The sequence below is a fragment of the Rattus norvegicus genome, chromosome 9 (assembly GCF_036323735.1).
Source record: "Rattus norvegicus strain BN/NHsdMcwi chromosome 9, GRCr8, whole genome shotgun sequence".
In the NCBI taxonomy this organism is placed as follows: domain Eukaryota; kingdom Metazoa; phylum Chordata; class Mammalia; order Rodentia; family Muridae; genus Rattus; species Rattus norvegicus.
This window is the reverse complement of record NC_086027.1, coordinates 104,996,978-105,021,306: the sequence shown is the minus strand read 5'-3', so window position 1 is coordinate 105,021,306 and position 24,329 is coordinate 104,996,978. Positions and strand designations below refer to the sequence as shown.

The 24,329-nt window shown below is 37.0% G+C and overlaps 1 protein-coding gene across 14 annotated transcripts in view; it reads left to right on the top strand.

The window, feature by feature from the left end:
- Slco6c1 (solute carrier organic anion transporter family, member 6c1) overlaps window positions 1–24,329 on the top strand; it is an 80,571-nt gene that overhangs the window by 6,773 nt on the left and 49,469 nt on the right. For 5 of the 14 annotated variants that reach the window (XR_005488857.2, XM_063266802.1, NM_173338.1 and 2 more), the window contains 4 exon segments: window positions 133–324; window positions 1,516–1,612; window positions 11,892–12,010; window positions 20,890–20,999. Coding sequence is in view for 13 of the 14 variants with exons in the window: in XM_063266802.1 (XP_063122872.1) it covers window positions 133–324; window positions 1,516–1,612; window positions 11,892–12,010; window positions 20,890–20,999 (518 nt within the window). In the remaining variant the exon portion in view is untranslated. 14 annotated transcript variants of the gene reach the window in all.

Genomic DNA, 24,329 nt, shown 5'->3' with positions numbered 1-24,329 from the left:
CATAATGAGGAATTGATTGTATGACGGTACTCATTCTAACAAGAAAAGCATGGTGCTGATAGCAATACAAAATTAATTGTACATTTAATTTTGAATTCAACTCAGTACAATGTATCTCTTATCTTTCAAAAGAGTTGTGTGTAGAAGAAAATAAAAGGAGAAATATACATTGTGTTACAAACAGTAATCCGGACAGAACAAAATGTATCTGTTTCTTCATCATTGGGCAGTGTCTGAATGGAATTGCAGGGATGCCAATTTATATTCTTGGCAAGACCTTCATTTTTGACCATGTTCCCACAAGATCAGCCGGCTTCTATCTGGGCAAGTTTTTTTTTTTTAATTATGTATGGCCCATTTTTAACAATTATCATATTTCTGTCAGATTTCTGTGTGGTTTAACTGAGGGTAAGTACTATTGGCCTTGTGATGACACTGAGCTAAGTAGTAATGACTTGGTGGCATGACTTCAACCACATTAATATGTGTACTTATGAGATTTGGAACAGGAAAGCATTTAAATATCACCGAAAAGTTTTACAGGAATAGAAAGTATATGTATGTTTGAAGTTTTGAAATTTTCTGTCTGTCTCAGTTTCTCTTTCCCTGAGAGAGTGGAGAGGGATATGAGGGGTCAAGGAGAGGGGAGAGAGGAGTATAGGGAGGGGGGTGAGATAGCTACACATGGTATCATTTCTTCCATTTGCAATATCTTATGTAAACTGGGTTCTCCATTAAGTAAGCATTTATTCACTCCCAAATAATCTATTCACTCCCAAGTAACCAGAAATAGATTCTGGTCCTAGTAGGTCAGAATGAAGAAGTATTTTCACAGAGATATCATTTTTAAAAGTATAAAACTTATTTTATACTTAATTTGAAAATGTCTGTATTGATATACTAAAGGAACATAGTTTATTCATTCTCATTTTGAGTAAATATATTTATGCTACATTCAATTTATAAATTAAAATGAGATCTAGTTAAGGTCATGATGTTAATTAAATTATAAAAGTGCCCAATACTTCATTAGATAAGTGGATATGCCACCCAGTTGTACTGCTAGACAGTAGTCTACATGGTTCTCTGACATTGTCTTAGGTACAATTAACATTCACAATCATTACACAATGAGCAAAGGCGTTGATCTTTGGGATAAATCAGATCTCAGCTCCAGCAGTGTAGAGTCCTCTAACAGGGCAGTCCTGTTCCCAAACAAGCAGTAATTGTGACTCAAACTCTAAGACTATCATCAACTCTTGCATGAATTTCTCACCAGCTTCCTCTCCTACAAATTTGAAAGATGTTAGGACAAATTCCGGAAGGATTTACAATTACCTCTCCTATCTTCTTTTACACCGACTCCCGTTTCTTCCACTCCTTTCCTGTGTATCTTTCCTTGGTCAAGGACCACAGAACAGCATGACATTTTCCAGATATCACAGATAGTTCACTTGTATTTTTGTATGATCAAGTTTGATTTTGAAGCTATTTGGTGTTCTGTTCATTTTCAAGCTCTTGGACACTCTGCACATCTGATGGGATACTTTCTGGGTATTTTTGGAGGAATGAAGAATTTGAGTCCACCACCCAAAGAAAAATTAAGTGCAGTGTAAGTCATACTACTTACTTTTGTCTTTGGTTCATGTTGTGTAGCATGCTTGTTAAATCGTTACAATGGTGCATAAATAGGGCACAGAAAATATGGTAAATGTGGCAGAGGTGGGCATGTATCTAATCGCAAGTACATTCATACTGTGCATTTGAATTTTACTGTTTGAAGTTAATTCAAAGTTCATTAACATTTTTATACTTTGTTAAAATTATGCAATACTCATTCAATACACTATAATAATAGTAATTATGTACATGATATATAGAAGGTTTCATCTTGGTTATTATTTAATTAAAATTTTTTCCTCATTCAATATATTCTGTTCATATTCTCCCTTATACCAAGCTCCTCCCAGTTACCTCCCTACCCACATGATGTTATATACCTGCGGAGGATAATATGTTTTGTACAGCAGAATGTCACTCCATGTAACAACACACCAGAGTAGGCCCCATGACCAGTTACTACCCAATACAACATGAAGTTGATGGTGTTTTTTGGACATTTTTCACTTTGGTTTGTTTTATGCTTTATTTCTTTTTCTTGTTGGTCTTCTTGCTTGTTTGATTTGATTTGTCTTTTCCTTTTGTGGTTGTTGTTTCGTTTTGTTTTGGTTTGTGAATGGATGGTGATAAAGACATAATATCATATCCCATATGGAAACACACTACAGTGGAAACTTAGTAAAATAAGTACACATATGTAATGAGTCCCAGCGGAGTCATCAAATATTTGGAGAGACAATGCCCCAACTAGATATCAGTGCTCAACTTGGAGTTGAATTTTATGCAAAGAGACAGATATGGACCCATTTGTATTCCTGGGCGGGTAGCTATCCAGTTTTACTGCCACACTTTTGAAGACACGGTCTTGTCTCCAGTGTATATTTTTGGCTTTGTAGCAAAAACTCTGGTGTCCATTTTATTCTACTGACCAATATGCCTGCTTTAAAGCCCATAATACGCTGTTTTCATGATGACGGTTTCCAGTCAAATTAGAAATTGGAGATGGTGATTCCCTCAGCCCTTCTTTCTCCACTTAGGACTGCTTGTTCTGTGTGTGTGTGTGTGTGTGTGTGTGTGTGTGTGTGTGTGTGTGTGTGTGTGTGTGTATGTATGTATGTATGTGTGTGTGTGTGTACACATGCATGCTTGTGTGTATCTTTGTATAAAACTGAATTTTATTTGCAAAGAATGGTGTTGCAATTTTGATGATTTTTGTTGAATGAGCAGTTTGCTTTTCTTTTTTTTTTTGTGTGTGTTGTTTTCTTTTTTTTATCTTTATTAACTTGAGTATTTCTTATTTACATTTCGATTGTTATTCCCCTTCCCGGTTTCCTGGCCAACATCCCCCAAACCCCTCCCCCTCCCCTTCAACAGTAAAAGAGATTACAAACTCAGAGAAACAACCAGCTTGAATTAGAATTTCTGAAAAGCAAATGACAAAAATAGTGATATTAAAATGATAAAAATAGACCCAGCAAGATGTCTTATTGTAAAGAGGTGCCGACCATCAACTAAAAAGAGGTTTCTTAAAATTCAGGTCCCACATGATAGAAAGTACAAGCATATAAAATTTGTTAATTAAAAATAAATCGATTAATTGATCATATATATTAATCAACTATTATAAATGGCATATTAATAATTCGATTATTTTATATTATATATTACATATTGTACAATATATTTTTACATATATTATGTATTACATATTATGTTATATATGTTACATATAATTGTTATATAATATAAATTATGTTATATTATATATTATATTTTATTCATTATATTTATGTATATATGTATATATGTATATTTTTATATATAACTCATCCAATATAGGCTGTTTATGAATGGAAGATGAGTTGTTGTTCAGTTCATGAGGCTGGATGTCTCAGATGGTCTTCATATGTGGATTCTTCAAGAAGTAGGTTCTAAATCCAATGAAGTGATGGATTTGTTAGTGAGCGCAGGAACAAGAAGGCAGAGAACAAGTGTGGCCAGAGAGCGGTCTATGTGTTCACTATTAGAACACATGTTAAAAATTTAAATAATGTGCTCCTTTACAAAGTACAAGTGTGCAAAGAGTAAGAAACGTTTGACATCATTTCCTATTAGGAAAATGCAAATTGGACCCGCCTTTAAATCCCTTCCGCCTTAATTAGAACAGCCAGAGTCAGTGGAATAAATGCTCAGGAGGGTGTGGGAAAAGCAAAGCTTTAATCACTGCTCTTGGCAATATGGGCTTATACCTTTATTGTGCAAGTTTCTCTAGAGAAAAATTCTGCAAATAATGGGCTAAAGATAAATATTAGCAGTTAAAATTCATACCACTCTACGATAAGACATGACTTTGGTCACAACTGCCTGCACCTCTCATTTCCACAGGGAATGGTTTACACACACACACACACACACACACACACACACACACACACACACACACACACACAGAGTTATTTTTTTCTTTTCTTTTCTTTTTTTTCCGGAGCTGGGGACTGAACCCAGGGCCTTGTGCTTGCTAGGCAAGCGCTCTAACCACTGAGCTAAATCCCCAGCCCCACACACACAGTTTTTATAAGAAAGTATGGACATGTATGATTTTATGCCTTCAGAGAAAAAGTTAACAAGGACATACAAACCAAAATCTTATCTTGGTATGTAAACTACCTGAAGTAAAATTTAAGCATCACTATCATAATGGATACAATAGAAGGAAGTTAGCGAGCTTGTACTAGGCAATTGGAAAATATGCAGGCAAGGAAGAATAAAACATAGCAAAGTGGAATAAGAAGGTGTTTGGGAAAGAGTGGAAAGAACAGATAATTAGATCATTGGAATTCAAGAGAGACTATTTAATATATCAAAGATACAAAGAGACTTTCCAAGGGGGGAAGAATCATTAAAATGAAAAGGATATAAATATTCACACATGATGCAGTCAAATGTCAACAGATTATATTCAACGAAGTGTATGTAAATCATAATAATCTAGCTCTCAGAGATAAAAGGTAACAAAACTATTCTCAAGGCAACAATGGAAAATAAATGACATATAAGTATCCAAATTTACTTACTAACATACTTCTCAGCAGAAAACATAAACATATGACAACATTTATTTTTATTTTATTTAACTTAATTTTTGTTCTAAGATTTCGATGTTATTTTTCTTTTATTGGGTATTTATTTACAATTCAAATGTTATCTCCTTACCTAGTTCCCTCCTGAAACCCCCTATCTCATCGCCCCTCCCCCTGCTTCTATGAAGGTGCTCCTCCAACCACCCACATATCCTTTCACCTCCTTTTCCTGGCATTCACCTACACTGGGGCAACTAGCTTTCATAGGACCAAGGGCCTCTCCTACCCTTTGATGCCTAACAAGGTCGTCCTCTGCTACATATGCAGCTGGAGCCATGGAGCCATGGGGCCATCCATGTGTGTTCATTGGTTGGTGATTTAGTTCCGGGGAGGTCTGAGGGGTCTGGTTGGTTGATATTGTTGTTATTCCTATGGGAGTTGCAAACCCCTTCAGCTCCTTCAGTCCTTGCTCTAACTCCTCTATTTCAGTCCCGTTCTCAGTCCCATGTTTAGCTGCGAGTCTACTCATCTGTATCAGTAAAGTTCTGGCAGAGCCTCTCAGGTGACCGATATATCAGGTTCCTATCAGCATGTACTATTTGGCATCTGCAATACTGTCTGGGTTTAGTGACTGAATATATGGGATGGATCCCCAGGTGGAGCAGTTTCTGAATAGCCTTTTCTTCAGTCTCTGCTCCACACTTTGTCTCTGTATTTCCTCCTGTGAGTATTGAGTTCCCCCTTCAACGAAGAACTGAAACATCTACACTTCAGTCTTCCTTTTTCTTGAGCTTCATGTTATCTGTGAATTGTATGTCAGGAAGTCGAGCTTTTGGGCTACTATCAGTGAGTGCTAACCATGTGAGTTTTTTGGTGATTGGATTACCTCACTTAGGATGATATTTTCTTGCTGCATACATTTGCCTAAGAATTCCTGGTAGTCATTATTTTTAATAGCTCTGTAGTATTCCATTGTATATGTACCAAATTTTCTATATCCATTCCTCTGTTGAAGGACATATGGGCTTTTTCCAGCTTGGATATTATAAATGAGCCTGCTATGAACATAGTGGAGCTAGTGTCCTGGTTATATGTTGGAACATCTTTTAGGTATATGCCCAAGAATGGTATAGCTGGGAGCTATGTCCAATTTTCTGAGGAACCACCAGACTGATTTCCAGAGTAGTTGTACCAGCTTGCAATCCCACCAAAAATGGAGGAGTGGTCCTCTTTCTCCACATCCTCACCAGCATCTGCTCTTACCCGAGTTTTTTATCTTAGCCATTGTGAAAAGTGTGAGATGGACTCTCAGGGTTGTTTTGTTTTGTGTTTCCCAGAGAATAAAGATGTTGAAAATTTCCTAGGTGCTTTCAGGCCATTCAATATTCCTCAGTTGAGAATTCTTTGTTCAACTCTGTAGCTCATTGTTAACAGGGTTATTTGATTATCTGCAGTCTAATTAAGTTCTCTGTTGATATTGAAAATGAGCCCTCACAGGTGTAGAATTGGTAAAGATCTTTTCCCAATCTGTTGGTTACCATTTGTCCTATTGACAGTGTCCTTTGCTTTACAGAAGAGTCACAATTTTATGAGGTCCCACTTGTCTATTGTTGATATTAGAGGATAAGCCATTAGTGTTCTATTCAGGAAAATTTTGCCTGTGCCCATGTTTTCCAGTCTCTTCCCCACTTTCTCTTCTATTAGATTCAGTATATTTGGTTTAATGTGGAAGCCCTTGATATAATTGGACTTGAGCTTTGTACAAGGCAAACAGAATGGAATGATTTGCATTCTTCTACATGCTGACCAGCAGTTGAAACAGAACCATTTGTTGAAAATACTGTTTGTATTTTTTTTTTTACACTGGATGGTCTTAGCTCCTTTTGTCAAAGATCAAGTGATCATAGGCATGTGCTTTCACTGCTATGGGTCTGCAATTCTATTCCATTGATCTACCTTCCTCTCTATATACCAACACCTAACAGTTTTCATCACTATGGCTCTGTAATACAGCTTGAGGTTAGGGATGGTGATTCCCCCAGAAGTACTTTTATTTTGAGGATAGGTTTTGCTGTACTGGGTTTTTTGTTGTTCCAAATGAAATTGCAAATTGCTCTCTCTAACTCTATGAGGAACTGAGTTGGAATTTCTATGGAAATTGCATTGATTCTGTAGATTTCAATAAGATGGTGATTTTTGCTATATTAAATCTGCCAACTCATGAGCATGAGTGATCTGTCATCTTCTGCAATCTCCTTTGATTTCTATCTTCAAAGACTCGAAGTTCTTGTCATATAAATCTCTCACTTGCTTGGTTTGAGTCACACTAATGTATTTTGTATTATTTGTATCTATTGTGAAGGGTGAAGTTTCCATAATTTCATCCTCAGTCTGTTTATCCCCAGAGTAAGAGGAAGGTTACATACAAATTTGTTTGAGTTAATTGTGTAAGCAGCAACTGTGCTGAAGTTGTTTATCAGGTGTAGGAGGTCTCTGGTCGGATTTTTGGGGTCACTTAATTTTACTACCATATCATCTGCAAATAGTAATATTTTGACTTGTTGCTTTGCAATTTGTATCCTTTTGACTTACTTTTGTTGTCTAGTTGTTCTAGCAAGGACTTGATGACTATATTGAATAAGTAGGGAGAGAGTGGGCAGCCTTGTCTAGTCCCTGATTTTAGTGGAATTGCTTCAAGTTTCTCTCCATTAAGTTTGATGTTGGCTACTGGTTTGTTGTACTTTGGTTTTACTATTCTTAGGTATGGGTCTTGAATTCCTGATGTATCTAAGAATTTTATAGTGAAGAGATATTGAATTTTGTCAAATGCTTTCTCAGCATCTAATGAGATGATCATGTGGATCTTTTCTTTGAGTTTGTTTATATAGTGGATTACATTGAAGGATGTCTGTATATTAAACAATCCCTGCCTCCCTGGGATGAAGCCTACTTGCTCATGGTGAATGATTGTTTTGATGTATTCTTGGATTTAGTTTGCAAGAATTTTACTGAGTATTTTTGCATCTATATTCATAATGGAAATTGGTTTGAAATTCTCTCTTTTTGTAATGTCTTTGTGTGGTTTAGGTATAAGTGTAATTGTGGCTTCAAAGAACAAATTGGATAGTGTTCCTTTTGTTTCTATTTTGTGCAATAGTTTGAAGAGTATTGGTATTAGGCTTTCATTGAAGGTCTGATAGAATTCTATACTACACCCATATGGTCCTGGGCATTTTTATATTGGGAGAATTTTAATGAGTGCTTTTATTTTTTTTTTAGGGGTTGGGTGACACTTTAGATGGTTTAATTAATCCTGATTTAACTTTCATATCTGGGATCTGTCTAGAAAATTGGTTATTTCATCCAGATTTTCCAGTTTTGTCGAATATAGGCTTTTGTAGAAGGATCTGATGATTTTTTCTGAATTTCATCAGTTTTGGTTATTATGTCTCCCTTTTCATTTCTGATTTTGTTAATTTGGATACTGTCTCTGTGCCCTCTGGTTAGTCTGCCTAAGGTTTGATCTATCTTCTTGATTTTCTCAAAGAAGCAGATCCTGGGTTTGTTGATTCTTTATATAGTTGTTTTTGTTTCTAATTGGCTGATTTCAGCCCTCAGTTTGATTATTTCCTGTCATCTGCTCTTGAGTGTATTTACCTCTTTTTATTCTAGAGCTTTTAGGTGTGCTGTCAAGCTTTTAGGGTATGCTTTCTCCAGTTTCTTTTTGGAGACACTCAGAGCTATGAGTTTTCCTCTTAGCACTCCTTTTAATATATCCCATATGTTTGGGTATGCTGTGCCTTCATTTTCATTGAATTCTAAAAATGTCTTTAAGATTTTTCTTTATTTCTTCCTTTACCAAGTTATTATTGAGTAGAATGTTGTTCAGCTTCCATGTATATGTGGGATTACTGTTGTTACTCTTCCTATTGAAGCCTACCCTTAGTCCAGGGTGCTCTGATAGGATGGATACATGTGATTATTTCAATCTTCCTATATCTGTTGAAGCCTACTGTGTGACTGATTAAAATGTCAGTTTTGGAGAAGGTATTATGATATGCTGAGGAGATGGTACATTCTTTTGTTTTAGCATGAAATATTCTGTAGATATCTATTAAATCCATTTGCTTCACAAGTTCTGTTAGTTTCACTGTGTCTCTGTTTAGTTTCTGTTTCCCATATCTGTCCATTGTAGAGAGTGGGGTTTTGGAGTCTCCCATTATTATTGTGTGAGGTACAATGTATACTTTGGGTTTAAATAAAGGTTCTTTTATGAATGTGAGTGCCCTTGCATTTGGAGCATAGACGTTTAGAACTGAGGGTTCTACATGGTAGAATTTTCCTTTGACATTTATGAAGTGTCCTTCTGTATCTCTTTTGATAACTTTTGGTTGAAAGACTATTTTATTCAATATTAGAATGGCTACCCCAGCTTGTTTCTTGGAATCATTTGCTTGGAAATCTTTTTCAGCCTTTTACTTTGAGGTAATATCTATCTTTGTCACTGAGGTGCGTTTCCTGCATGGAGCAAAATGCTGGTCCTGTTTATGTATCCAGTCTGTTAGTCTATATCTTTTTATGGGAAAATTGAGTCCATTGGTGTTAGGAGATATTAAGAAAAAGTGATTATTGCTTCCTGGTATTTTTGTTGTTAGAGGTGAAATTATGTTTGTGTGACTATCTTCTTTTGGGTTTGTTGAAAGAAAATAGTTTTTCTGTGGAATAGTTTCCCTTCTTGTGTTAGGAGTTTTTCATCTATTATTTTGGTGGCTGGATTTGTGGAATGATATTATGTAAATTTGTTTTTTGTCATGGAACATCTTGGTTTCTCTATCTATGTTAATTAAGCATTTTGTTGGGTATAGTAGCCTGGGCTTCCATGTGTGTTCTCTTAGGGTCTGTATTACATCTGCCCAGGATTTTCTGGCTTTTAGAGTCTCTGGTGAGATCACGTATAATTCTAATACATCTGCCTTTACATGTTACATGCCCATTTTTCCCTTACTGCTTTTAATATTCTTTCTTTGTTTTGTGCATTTGGTCTTTTGATTATTATGTGACAGAACGAATTTCTTTTCTGGTCCAGTCTATTTGGAGTTCTGTAGGCTTCTTGTATGCTTATGGGCATCTCTTTCTTTAGGTTAGGGAAGTTTACTTCTAGAATTTTGTTGAAGATATTTACTGGCCTTTAAGTTGGGAATCTTTGTTCTCTACTACATCTATCATCCTTAGGTATGGTCTTCTTATTGTGTCCTGGATTGTTTCATGAATGTTTTGTGAAAAGACCTTTTCACATTTTGCGTTTTCTTTGATGGCTGTTTCAATGTTCACTGTGTATCCTCTGCCCCAGAAATTCTCTCTTCTATCTCTTGTATTCTGTTGGTGATTCTTGCATCTATGTCCCCTGATCTCTTTCCTAGGTTTTCTATATTCAGGGTTGCTTCCTTTTCTGATATATTTATTGTTTCTATTTACATTTTTAGATCCTGGATAGTTTTGTTCAATTCCTTCACCTGTTTAGTTGTGTTTTCCTGATTCTTAAGGGACTTGTGTGTTTTCTTTTTCAGGGCTGCTTCCTGTTTACCTGTGTTCTCTTCTATTTCTTTTTTCTTTCTTTTTTCCATTGGATATTTGTTCTATTTACATTTCAAATGTTATCCCCTTTCCCAGCTTTCCATTCAGAAACTCCCTATACAATTCCCCTTCCTGCTACTTCTATGAGGGTGCTTCCCTACCCAGCTACCCACACTTTCCTGCCTCCCTGCCCTGGCATTACCCTAGAGTGGGGCATTGAGCTTTCACAGAACCAAGGACCTCTCCTCCCATTGATGTTCCTGTATTTCTTTTTTTTTCCTTTTCTTTCTTTTTTTAGGAGCTGAGGAGCTTGTGCTTTCTAGGCAAGTGCTCTACCACTGAGCTAAATCCCCAACCCCGTTCCTGTATTTCTTTAAGGGAATTATTTATGTTCTTCCTTAAGTCCTCTATCTTCATCAAGAGATGTGATTTTAAATCTGAATCTTCCTTTTCTTGTGTGATGGGGTATTTAGGACTTACTGTAGAGGGAGAACTTGTTTCTTAGGATGCCAAGTAGCCTTTGTTTCTTTTGTTCATGTTCTTGTGCTTGCCCCTCACCATCTGGTCATCTCTAGTGTTACCTGCCCTTGTTATCTCTGATTGGAACCTGTCCCTTCTGTGATCCTGGTTGTTTCACAACTCCTCAGAATCCAGTTGTCTCTGTGATCCTGTGATTCTTGGATCCTGTGTTCCTGAGATTCTGGGTGAGTCAGAGCTCCTGGGAGTCAAGATGCCTTTGTGATTCTGAAATCTTGGTGTGACCAAGCTCCTGAGATCCTGTTGTGTTAGAGTTCCTGGGAGTCAAGATTTCTCTGAGGATTGCAGGAGTGGGTAGGGAGCCCGAACCCTGGCTTTGTTCCAGGCACAGGTGCAAGCTGGAACCTGTGCCTCTGATTGGGCAGGCATTTGTGTTCCCTGGTTCCTGTGGAAGTCCCAGTTACACTGGGTATTGGGAAAGATATTTTGGCTTCAACTGTGATCTTGAGTGTGTCAGAGTTCCAGTGCTTCTGGGTGTGTATGATCTTCTGGGAATCAAAGTTCCTCTGTGATCCTGTGATCCTGTGATCCTGGGTGTTTCAGTGCACCTGGGAGTTGGGCTCTCTTTGGCTGTTGTAAGAGTGGAAGCAGAGCCAACATCCGAGGTCTGCTCAGGGTGCAGGTTCAGACTGGAAGGAACCCATGCCACTGGCTGGGCAAGGGTCCCTGCATCCCTGGATCTTGGGAACCCAGTTTTCTTGCTAGAAGAAGCCAGGCGCAAGATTTAAAGGAGCCAGATGAAGAAGATTTGGTGTTCCAGAAGCACAATTAAAAGAATAATAATAATAATAATAATAATAATAATAATAATAATAGAAAACTAAATAGGAGCAAAGAGGACCATCTGCTACCTGAGTCATAGCACTGAAATGAGAGTGGGGAAGTGAGGCTCTGATGGGAGGAAAAACAAAGTAGTAACATTGGATACTAACAACGAGCTGTTTACATCAAAGCCGCCAAAGTCATAGTGACAAATTACAAGTGAATGCAAAGTAACAGGAAACCCCCCCTTTCCCAACAAATAATGATTTGCTTTATAAGTGTTCCTAATTCATTTTTTTCACCTTTCTTTATTTCAAGTGACTCTGCTAAGATACATCTACTGTTGCAGTTTGGGTGGTGGAAAACTTTTTTGTTCGTTGCTGCAATCTCGTTTTCTGTATTTTTAGTATTGTTATGCTTTCCAACTAGTTTACCCGGTGAGTACAAAAGAATATAATTAGTTACAATAACTTTTACTGTCAGCTCACATTCTCTAAGCACAGATAAACTACATTTTTTATGAATATGCTTTGCTACTGAAATTGCTCTGTAATAAAGAAATATTATCATAGTGTGGTTGTTGTTTCTACCAAATCAAGCACTAGTACATCCAAATATTATATTTATGATCTATAGTTTTATTTGTATGTATTTGTGGTACTCATTATTTCTTTTTTTTTTATTATTAACTTGAGTATTTCTTATATACATTTCGAGTGTTATTCCCTTTCCCAGTTTCCGGGCAAACATCCCCCTCCCCCCTCCCCTTTCTTATCGGTGTTCCCCTCCCCACCCTCCCCCCATTGTCCCCCTCCCCCCAACAGTCTAGTTCACTGGGGGTTCAGTCTTAGCAGGACCCAGGGCTTCCCCTTCCACTGGTGCTCTTACTAGGATATTCATTGCTACCTATGAGGTCAGAGTCCAGGGTCAGTCCATGTATAGTCTTTAGGTAGTGGCTTAGTCCCTGGAAGCTTTGGTTGCTTGGCATTGTTGTACATATGGGGTCTCGAGCCCCTTCAAGCTCTTCCAGTTCTTTCTCTGATTCCTTCAACGGGGGTCCTATTCTCAGTTCAGTGGTTTGCTGCTGGTATTCGCCTCTGTATTTGCTGTATTCTGGCTGTGTCTCTCAGGAGTGATCTACATCCGGCTCCTGTCAGTCTGCACTTCTTTGCTTCATCCCTCTTGTCTAATTGGATGGCTGTATATGCATGGGCCACATGTGGGGCAGACTCTGAATGGGTGTTCCTTCAGTCTCTGTTTTAATCTTTGCCTCTCTCTTCCCTGCCAAGGGTATTCTTGTTCCCCTTTTAAAGAAGGAGTGAACCATTCACATTTTGATCATCTGTCTTGAGTTTCGTTTGTTCTAGGGATCTAGGGTAATTCAAGCATTTGGGCTAATAGCCACTTATCAGTGAGTGCATACCATGTATGTCTTTCTGTGTTTGGGTTAGCTCACTCAGGATGATATTTTCCAGTTCCAACCATTTGCCTACGAATTTCATAAAGTCGTTGTTTTTGATAGCTGAGTAATATTCCATTGTGTAGATGTACCACATTTTCTGTATCCATTCCTCTGTTGAAGGGCATCTGGGTTCTTTCCAGCTTCTGGCTATTATAAATAAGGCTGCAATGAACATAGTGGAGCACGTGTCTTTTTTATATGTTGGGGCATCTTTTGGGTATATGCCCAAGAGAGGTATAACTGGATCCTCAGGCAGTTCAATGTCCAATTTTCTGAGGAACCTCCAGACTGATTTCCAGAATGGTTGTACCAGTTTGCAATCCCACCAACAATGGAGGAGTGTTCCTCTTTCTCCACATCCTCGCCAGCATCTGTTCTTTAACGTGCATAGGTATTTTTGAATATGAATGTATACTTAAATCTATTTATCCTTGATTGTTAGTCAGATTGTTTAGAGTAACAGGACTTATAGAATGAATCTCTCTCTCTCTCTGTCTGTCTCTCTCTCTCCTCTCTCTCTCTCTGTCTCTCTCCTCTCTCTCTCTCTCTCTCTCTCTCTCTCTCTCTCTCTCTCTCTCCCCACACCACACACATGTGTGTGTGTGTGCGCGCGCGTGTGTGTGTGTGTGTGTGTGTGTGTGTGTATTATATAATTTGTATAATGGTCAGTAGTTGCTCAGTCCATGAGTCTAGATGCCTTAGCTGCTCTTCTATACATACTGCAATTACACTGAAGTAGCTCTAATGCCAGTGAAGGAATGGACTTGCTAGTGATGAAGGCAAGAGTGAAAAGAGTGATGAAGGGAAAGAGCAAAAAGGGGTCAGGGAAAACGATGAATATTGGGTTCAGTTCTTCAAGAAATGCAAATGGAAATGGAGGATAGAAGTATAATATGCACAAACATTTGACATAGAGCAGAGACAGTCATGTAAAGGCAAGCTCATCACTAACAAAGCCTATGTGAGAAATTCATAATATTTTTAGACAGCACTATGCTGGGTAGCCTTGGTTATGTTGTAACTCACTCTGTAGATGAAGCTGGCTATCAACTCAAAGATCATCTCCATCTGCGTCCCAAATACTTGATGTAAACTGTTTGCAACCGCCACCTGGCCACATAATCAATTTTGAATGAAATACAAACAGGCAATAAATATTTGGAGAACGCTTGGTACCACCATGAAGCAAATGCAAATTAAATCTGCACTGTAATTTCACCTCCACATGAGAATAAAATGTTCAAGAAAATGTGGGGAAAGAAAAACCTTTACTCGATGCTGGTGGAAACATAAACTTCTACAGTTAGTGTGTAGGTTCCTCAAAAAAAGTATTCCAGAAATTACAGGGCTGGAGAGATGTTTTAGTAGTTGAGAAGTCAGGTCCCCCTTTGAGAGGAGGTGAGACTGGTCAAACTACCTGTATTTGTGGGCCACACAGGCAAGTGCTTATGTGTACATATTTTCTCACACACAAATTTATACATAATTAAAATATTTTTTAAAAACCTGAAAATAAAACTGCCATTATGACCTAACTATATGACTTTTGCACATGTATGCCTGAGTAACTATACATTTTTCCTCATTGCCTCATTATTTACAATAGTTAGAAGATGGAACTTATCTAGATTTTTATAAATAGTTAAATGGGATAAAAAAAAACATAGTTCATATGGACAGTGGAATTTTATTCAGCCATAAAGAAAAATGAAATCGTGAGAGTGGAAGGAAATCTTATGTTAACTCAAACTTCGAAAGTCCAATAACAAGCTTTTTTACATAAATGTAAAATACATTTAAAAATATGTACGTATGAATGGTTGCATTTTGTGTATATGTGTGTGTGTGTGCATGTGTGCAAGGATATTGTGGGTGTGACAACTAGAGACATGATGAAGTAAAGGACTGAGGAAAACTTAAGGAATATTGGATATAGAGCAATGAAATACAGACAATACATGAGCAGAACTTCAGACTTACACGGAGAGGAATCAGTGGGATTGGGTGGCCATGACATGTGGGAGAGCAATAGGAAAAGTGAACAAATATGAACAATATGATGACATATATGCATGAAAATAGTTATGAAATTATCTACTCTATATGTTAAACTACAAAGATTAAAGTAAGAGTTTAACAACTTTAGCCATCATAGAAATTCTAATTCTTTTTTTTTTTTTGAAACTCTTTTGAGATTCGGTCTCTCACCATCTAGAATAACTGTCATTAAAGAAGTTCTAATAATTGGGTATAAGTGCAACTGTCTCACTTGGCTGCGTGTTGGGCCTCTTCATGGGCAGCCATGTTAGGCTCCTGTCTGTAAGTACACCATAGTATCAGTAATAATGTCAGACCTTCGAGCCTCCCCTTGAGATGGGTCCCAATTTGGGTCTGTCTCTAGACCTCCTTTCCCTAAATCTCTTCTCCATTTTTGTCTCTGCAGTTATTTTAGAACTGAATAATCTTGAGTTGCAGTTTTTGTAGCAATCCCATCTCTCCTCTTTCTACTGGAGGTGAATTCTATATCTTTTCTCTCTCTGTTGTTGGTCATTTCATCTAAGTTTCCTTTCTTTGAATCTTGAGATTCACCCACTTCTCAGGTCTCTGGGACATTCTTGAATGCACCTCACCTCCAACCTTCCAATGTTTTATACTTCCATTCATTCTGATGGCCCTATTGCAGTCACTTCCGTTCCCTGTACCACAATACCTGATCATGTTCCCCCTTTTTTCCTTTCCTAAGGCCCTCTCCTTTGTCCTCTTGTTTCTTCTCCCTCCCTAGTGGGTTTGAAGCATCCCCACTTGGGCTCCATAACCTGTTAAGTGTTTTGAGTTCTGTGTGTAGTTAGTATACTGGGTATTCTGTGCTTTGGGGCTTATATCCACTTGTCAGTGAGTATGTACCATGCATCTCCTTTTGATATTCTCTGGTTTCATCCATTTGCCTGCAAAACTCATGATGTGCCCATTCTTAGTACCTGAATACTATTCTGCTGTGTAAATGAACCACATTTACTGTATCTATTCCTCCATTTCCACCTTCTGACTATCTCAAATAAGGGAAATATTAGCATACTGGAGCATATATACTTGGGCATGGTGAGCATCTTTTGGTTCTATGCCCAGGAGTGGTAAAGCTGGGTCTTCAGATAGATCTATTTCCAATCTGGAGGGACCTCCAGATTAATTTCCAGAGTAGGTGTAGCAGTTTGTAGTCACACCAGAAATGGAGGAATGTTCCTCTTTCTCCACATTCTGGGCAACATGTGCTGTCACCTGAATTTTTGATCTTAGCCATTCTGATTAGTGTAAAATATACCACCATACACCAATCTCAGTGTTGTTTTGATTTGTATTTCCCTTATGATTAAGGATATTGAACATTTTAAGTGCTTCTCAGCAATTCAAGATTTCTTCTGTAGTGAATTTTATGTTTAGTTCTATACCCCACTTTTTATTGAATTTTTTGCTTTTTTTGGTTAGCTACTTGAGTTGTTTACATATTTTGGATATTAGCCCTCTATCTAATGTGGGGTAAGAGAATATTTTTCCCATTATATAGTTGCTGATTTCCCCTATTGGCTATATCCTCTGCCTTACAAAAGCTTTTCGGTATCATGAGGTCCCATTCATCAAGTCTTGACCTTAGAGCCTTAGTTTTAATGTTCTGTTTAGGAAATTTACCCCCATTCCTATGAGTTTGAGGCTTTCCCAATTTCTCTTCTATTAAATTCAGTGTATCTGGTTTTATGTTGTGGCCTTTGATTTAACTGTAATTGAGTTTTGTGCAAGGAGGAAAATATGGATCTATTTTCATTTTTTACATACACAATGCCAGTTAAACCAGCGCCATTCATTGAAGATGCTTCCTTTTGTTCATTGTATGTTTTGGCTTCTCTGTCAAAGATCCAGTGGACAAACCTGGAACCCTGAAATATCTAATACACTGAGCCACCAACCAGGCAGCATACACTAGCTGGTCTGAGGACACTGACATACACAGCAGAGGATTTCCTGGTCTGGCCTGAATGAGAGAAGATGCACGAAACCCTTGAGATACTTGAGGCCCCAAGGAATTTGGAGGCTTGGAATGCTGTGGGGGGTGTGGATGTGGAGGGACATCCTCTTAAGGATTGGGGAGTAGGAATAGGATGAGGAACTGTCAGAGGTCATACCAGGCAAGGGATAATCTTTGGACTATAAAAGGAGATTAAAGGTAACAAAAAATATAATTTCATTTTTTAAAAAAAGTTCTAATGAGTTATCTTCCTAGAAAAGTGAAACCTTCATTACTCTTACTGTTGTATTCACAAAAGCCATGGTTTAAAACCTGCCTAGAAATCCAACAACAAATTACTGAATAAGGAAAATGTGTTACCCAGGGCACTTCAATCTGATGTAAGGAAAAATCATAATACTTGCAGGAAAAAGGCTGTGATGGCATATACATGTAGGAAATGAAGGGACAAAAGGGGCTGCATGACAAGAAAAGATGAAGGCAGGTAAGAGAGGACAGTGTGTAAGATCATGTCAAGTAAAAATGTGTAGTGATATGTATTCAAGAATGAAAATATTATAATTGCGTCTATTACTATTATCATTACTATTACATTAGTACTATGTATTACTGCACAAAGTTCTAACTTGGTAGTAACATTTATTACCACAAAATACTTTTTGCCATTTTTATTAAATTGGGTATTTCTTATTTATGTTCCAAATGTTATTCCCTTTCCCAGTTTCTGGTCCATCAGCCCCTTCTATAAGGCGGTTGCCCAACCCATCCACTCCTCCTTACTGTCCTCCAACAATCCCCTAAACTGGGGATCCAACCATAAAAAGGCCAAGAGCTTCCACTTCCACTGGTGCCATAACAAGGCTATTCTCTGCTACATAAGCAGTTGGACCCATGGTCAGTCCAGTCTTTTGGTAGTGGTTTAGACCCTGAAAGCTCTGGTTGGTTGGCATTGTTGTTCTTATGGGTTGCAAGTCCCTTTAGCTCTTTCAGTCCTTTCTCTAATTCCTCTAATGGGGTTCCCGTTCTCAGTTCAGTGATTTGCTGCTAGCATTCACTTCTATATTTGACTTGTTTTGGCTGTGTCGATCAGGAAAGATCTATATCTGTTCCTGTCTGCATGCACTTCTTAGCTTCATCCATCTTATCTAGTTTTGGTGGTTGTATATGTATGGGCCACATGTGGGGCAGGCTCTGAATGGCAATTCCCTCAGTCCCTGCTATATACTTTGCTTCCCTATGCCCTCCTATAGATATTTTTGTTCCCCTTTTAGAGAAGGAGTGAAGCATCCACATTTTGGTCATCTTTCTTGAGTTTCATGTGGTTTTTGCATTGCATCTTGGGGATTTTGAGCATTTGGGCTAATATTCACTTATCAATGAGTGCATACCATGTGTGTTTTTCTGTGATTAGATTATCCCACTCAGGATGATATTTTCTAGTTCCAACCATTTGCCTATGAATTTCATGAAGTCTTTGTTTTTGATAGCTGAGTAGTACACCATTGTGTAGACATACCACATTTTCTGTATTCATTCCTCTGTTGAAGGGCATCTGGGTTCTTTCCAGCTTCTGGCTATTATTAGTAAGGCTGCTATGAACATAGTGGAGCATATGCCTTTGCTGTATGTTGGAGCATCTTTTGAGTATATCCCCAGGAGAGATATAGCTGGGTCCTCAGGTAGTACAAGGTTCAATTTTCTGAGGAATCTCCATACTGATTTCCAGAGAAGTTGTATTAGTTTGCAATCCCACCAACAATGGAGGAGTGTTCCTCTTTCTCCACATCCTCACCAGCATCTGCTGTTGCCTGAGATTTTGATCTTAGCCATTCTGACTGCGGTGAGGTAGAACCTCAGGGTTGTTTTGATTTGCATTTCCCTGATGATTAAGGTTGTTCAACATTTCTATAGGTGCTTGTCAGATAATTTGATATTCCTCGTCTGTGAATTCTTTGTTTAGCTCTGTACTCCATTTTTAATAGGGTTATTTGGCTCTCTGGAGTTTAACTTCATGAGTTCTTTGTATATTTTGGATATTAGCCCTCTATCAAATGTAGGATTGGTAAAGATCTTTTCCCAATCTGTTGGTTGCCATTTTGTCCTACTGACAGTGTCCTTTGGCTACAGAAGCTTTGTAGTTTTATGAGATCCCATTTGTCGATTCTTGATCTTAGAGCATAAGCCATTGGTTTTCTGCTCAGGCAATTTTCCCCACTGCCCATATGTTCGAGACTCTTCCCCACTTTTTCTTCTATTAGTTTGAGTGTATCTTGTTTCATGTGGAGGTCTTTGATCCACTTGGATTTGAGCTTTGTACAGGGTGATAAGAAAGCATCGATTTGCATTCTTTTCTTTAACTCTTTTTTAAAAGTTTTATTAGATATATTTATTTACTTACATTTCAAATGAACTAGTACCATTTGTTGAAAGTGCTATCTTTTTTCCATCGGATGGTTTTGGCTCTTTTTTCAAAAATCAAGTGACCATAGGTATGTGGGTTCATGTCTGGGTCTTCAATTCTATTTCACTGGTCTATCTGCCTGTCTCTGTACCAATGCCATACAGTTTTTACACTATTGCTCTGTAATACTGCTTGAGGTCACGTATGGTGTTTCCCCCAGAAGTTCTTTTATTGTTGAGGAAAGTTTCGCTCTCCTGGGTTTTTTGTTATTCCAAATGAATTTGCAAATTTTTCTTTCTAACTCTATGAAGAATTAGATTGGAATTTTGATGGGGATTGCATTGAATTTGTAGATTGCTTTTGGTAAAATGGCCATTTTTACTATACTAATCCTGCCAATCCATGAGAATGGGAGATCTTTCCATCTTCTGAGATCATCAATGTCTTTCTTCAGAGACTTGAAGTTCTTACTATACAAATCTTTCACTTGCTTGGTTAAAGTCACACTGAGGTATTTTATATTATTTGGGACTATTATGAAGGGTGTCATTTCCTAATTTCTTTCTCAGCCTGTTTATCCTTTGAGTAGAGGAAGGCTACTGATTTGTTTGAGTTACTTTTATACCCAGTCACTTTGCTGAAGTTGTTTATCAGTCTTAGTAGTTCTCTGGTGGAACTTTTGGGGTCACTTAATTATACTATGATATCATCTGCAAATAGTGATATTTTGACTTCTTCCTTTCCAATTTGTATCCCTTTGACCTTTTGTTGTCTGATTGCTCTGGCTAGAACTTCAAGAACTATATTGAATAAGTAAGGGGAGAGTGGGCAGCCTTGTCTAGTCCCTGATTTTAGTGGGATTGCTTCAAGTTTCTCTCCACTTAGTATGATGTTAGCTACTGGTTTTCTGTTTATGGCTCTTACTATGTTTAGGTATGTGCCTTGAATTCATATTCTTTCCAGGATTTTTATAATGAAGGGGTCTTGAATTTTGTCAAATGCTTTCTCAGCATCTAATTAAATGATCATACTACAAAATATTTTATGGTACACAAATGATGTTTCATGGGGGAGGCTTTTAGAGGAGTGTCATCAAATGTTATTTATTGAGTATGGCTATTCTACATTAAATTAAAAATTAATTTAGCAATGGATACCATACTTTAAGCAGTTAAAAGACGTACATTGTGACCAACTACAGAATTATAACAGGTCAAATGTGAGAAATTTTCATTATCAAAGAATTATGTTTTGCAAAGCACAATTGTTTTTTAATAATTTGCATTCTAAAACACACATTGGTTTTAGTGTGTTTAACATAACTCAATTGCCATTCCATGACAAAATGCAATTATTATAATGAGTACAAGAGCTTAATGTATACTTTAATATTCACTCGGAGATAAAAAAGTATTATTTTCCTTGCAACCTATAGGTGCACACAAGTTAAAACTTGCGAAAAGAAAGGAACCTCCTACCTTTGACAAGAGACTGAAAGATCAGAAAATTCAACCTCGTTTCAAGGGTTTTGTTTTTGCCATTTGGGTAAAGTAAAAAATTTTTGCTAATAAGCCAGTTAAATTGAGCTGTGTAATTTTCTTATACAGTTAAGCATATGCCAAAGTGTTTAATTCATATTTGTATGAAAGGTTTGGTGATTTATCTCTTAGATAAATCACTAAATTATTCATTCTCCTTATAATGGAATTAGCCCCCTTCTTTGCCAAACACCCATCTAGTGCTAGAGACTGATGAGGCACAAGTAGAATTTGATTTGGTTTTAATTTATCTGGTACAATTTTGTTTTCACTGCCTTTGAAGAAATATTTATGACATTTACCAAAATTACATGAGTTAGAAGAGCTTTATGTGTTAACACATATCCTCCCCCATACACACACACAAATAGAATCCAGTATTTAAACCAATAATCCTTTGTTTCTCTGTATGATAAACAGGTCTATTAGAGTAGTAACAGACATAGAGATACATAGGGAGCCCCTTCCAATGCTCTAGTCCCAGTCTGAATATATTTTCTTCAGTTTATAACATTCTTTCTGGCATATAAATTGTATGGTTATAATTTCATACACATTCATTCTTAGAGTATTTTACACTGTGAATAACACCTTTAAGAGTCTACAAAATGACATCAATTGGATTTTCCTAACTCACATTAGAACTGTATATCTTCCCAATATTTAGTAATTTTCTCCTTCTTGGAGATACTTATTCTTTGTTCAGTTTTTCTACTCAAACCATCCCATTCCTTTTTAGAAAATATTTTATTTTACTATTAAAATATGTCTCCTCTCTTTCCCTTTTTGCCTCTTACCATCTCCATGTATACCAAACCCCCTTTTCTTAACTGTAGAGAAAGAACTACAGGCAAATAGGAACACCAAGAGAAAGATACATAACCTTCACTAGGGAAGAGAACCCTAATCCTTCCAAAGTATTAATAAGGTATTTCTGTTGTTGCCCCCTAGTCCCTTCTTCAATACATAACATCCCAGGGTATAAGGGCTGTAGTTGGTTTATTATTGACTTAACAGTGAATTTCTGCATATAAGTAAATATATACAATATTTATCTTTCCAAGTCTTGGTTACCTCACACAGAATGATGGTTTTTCTAGTTCCATCCATTTCCTTGAAGATTCCATGTTGTCATTATTTTTAACAGCTGACGAATACGTCATTGGGTAAATGCCCCACATATCTCCTTTGCATTCTTCTGTTGAAGGACTTGGCATCTAGGAATCAGGATAGACAGTGAAGAAACATCACCCCCTTTGCTAGAGTGTTGGAGAGGAGGCTGGGAAATTAGGTCTGATTTGTTTTAGGGAATTCTCAGTCCAGTGTCCTAGAGCATTTGTTAAGTGGATTGTTTACCTTCTGTAGGTTTATTTTGTTCTTTGAATATTAACACCATAGGTCACATATATATTTGGGAAGATTTAAAATGGTATCAGTTCATTCTGTTAAGGGCTTCCTTTGTAAAAAAAAAAAAAGAAGAAGAAGAAGAAGAAGCAATTCGATCTCGTGAGATTCCACATCTCCACTGTTGACATTATTTCTCATATCACTGAAATAATAATTAGAAATTCCTTTCCTTATCTTTAAATGTACTTTTTCTTTTATCCTTTAGTAGTTTCAGAGATTCAGGTATAATAGTGGGGTAGGTCATTGATCCATTTGTAACCTTTTTGTGAAGGGTAACAGACAAAGATCAAGCTTTGTTCTTACGCCTACAGACGTCCAGTTGTTCCAGCAACATTTGCTGAAGATACTACCTTCTCCAATCTGTGTTTTGGAGCTCCTTCGTCAAAATCACAGTGACTTTAGTTGCACACAGTTTTAGCAGTCTCCTGCTACATTGATTACCAGGTTTATTTTGTGCCAATAGCATGTTCTTTTATATTAAGGCTCTGTAGTATCACCTGAAATCGTGCACAGTGATACCTCTAACAGCATTCTTACTGTCTTGGTTAGTTTTGGCTCTCCTTGGTCTTTCATACATCCGTAAAAATTGTGAGTTGTTTTTGTTTGTTACTGTGAAGAACTGAGCTTACATTTCTTGTGTGAACTGAATTGACCTTGTCAGTCTGGATGTGAACAGGAGCTATGGTCCGGCATGGACTACCTTCATGGTATAGTTTTTCTGAGTAGTTGAATCCATTTAGAGCTAAGTGGATTTTATATATGAGATGTTCATCTATTCCTATTTTCTAATGCTTATCTTTATGAAATCATGCATGATATTAACTGGTTACATTTCCTTGATCATTTAATTCCATGTTTGAAAGTTTCATTTTATTTTTCAGGGTGTACTTGAGCATTAATCCTTCTTTGGCCACTGGAGTCCTAGAGTTTCAGGTTTGCAGCTCCACAGCTGGCCTATTTAATATTAATTCTATACAGATATTACATGTAACTATTATTTAACAATGCAGAAACTAAATAACTATAAATTATTTATATTGATAAATATTAAGCTTAAATCCTTATCAATATTTTCTAAAGTCTAAGAAGACTGAGTGTTAACATTTGTCTTTTTTAAAATTCTTTGAAAGAAGTAAATTAACTATCTATATTTTTAGGGTTCATTACGATATCTCACTCACTGTAAATAGCAGACACCGAATCATGAAAAACTCGTGTGCCTTTGTCCTACCCTTACAACTTTTATGCATTTGTTGTCTTTAAGAGACTCCTTTAAATTATATAACTTATGATTGAGGATCACATTGATCCCACTGTACCCAAAAGCTTATTCCTGGCATGATTTTACCACCTTTCATCCTTTCCCAGTTTTACTTCTACATCACTATTATAATCAGTGTTTTGTACATAGAGAAACTATTTTCTTAGCCCCCTAGATACTGCAGAGAGCATTTTGAATTTGTCTTTCTCTAAACTAATAATGATTAATACATTTCTTTTCACTTACATATGATCATTTACAAATGATATTTCATTCATTGTTATAGCAAATAACACTCTCTAACAGATATATACATGTAGATGGATGCATATATACATATACATGAACATGCCAAAGCATATACACATGTGCATGTATGTACAAATATACCACCCTTAATTTTATTGGTTTTTTTTGATTAATAGGTTAATTGAGTATCATGACATTTATGAATATTACACTAATACTGTGAGGTATGTGCATTTATTGTTATGCTGATCAATATTCTTTGGTATTCCTCTAATTTAAATAGTTCTTCAGTGTGTCCTAAGGAGATTTTGTGCACATGAATGAATCTGTAGGCAGTACAGTAGATTAATAATGGTTCCCTAAATGTAAGAATATAAAACAGTGAATAGTGAATTCTTAACAAATCAACTCAAACCACAA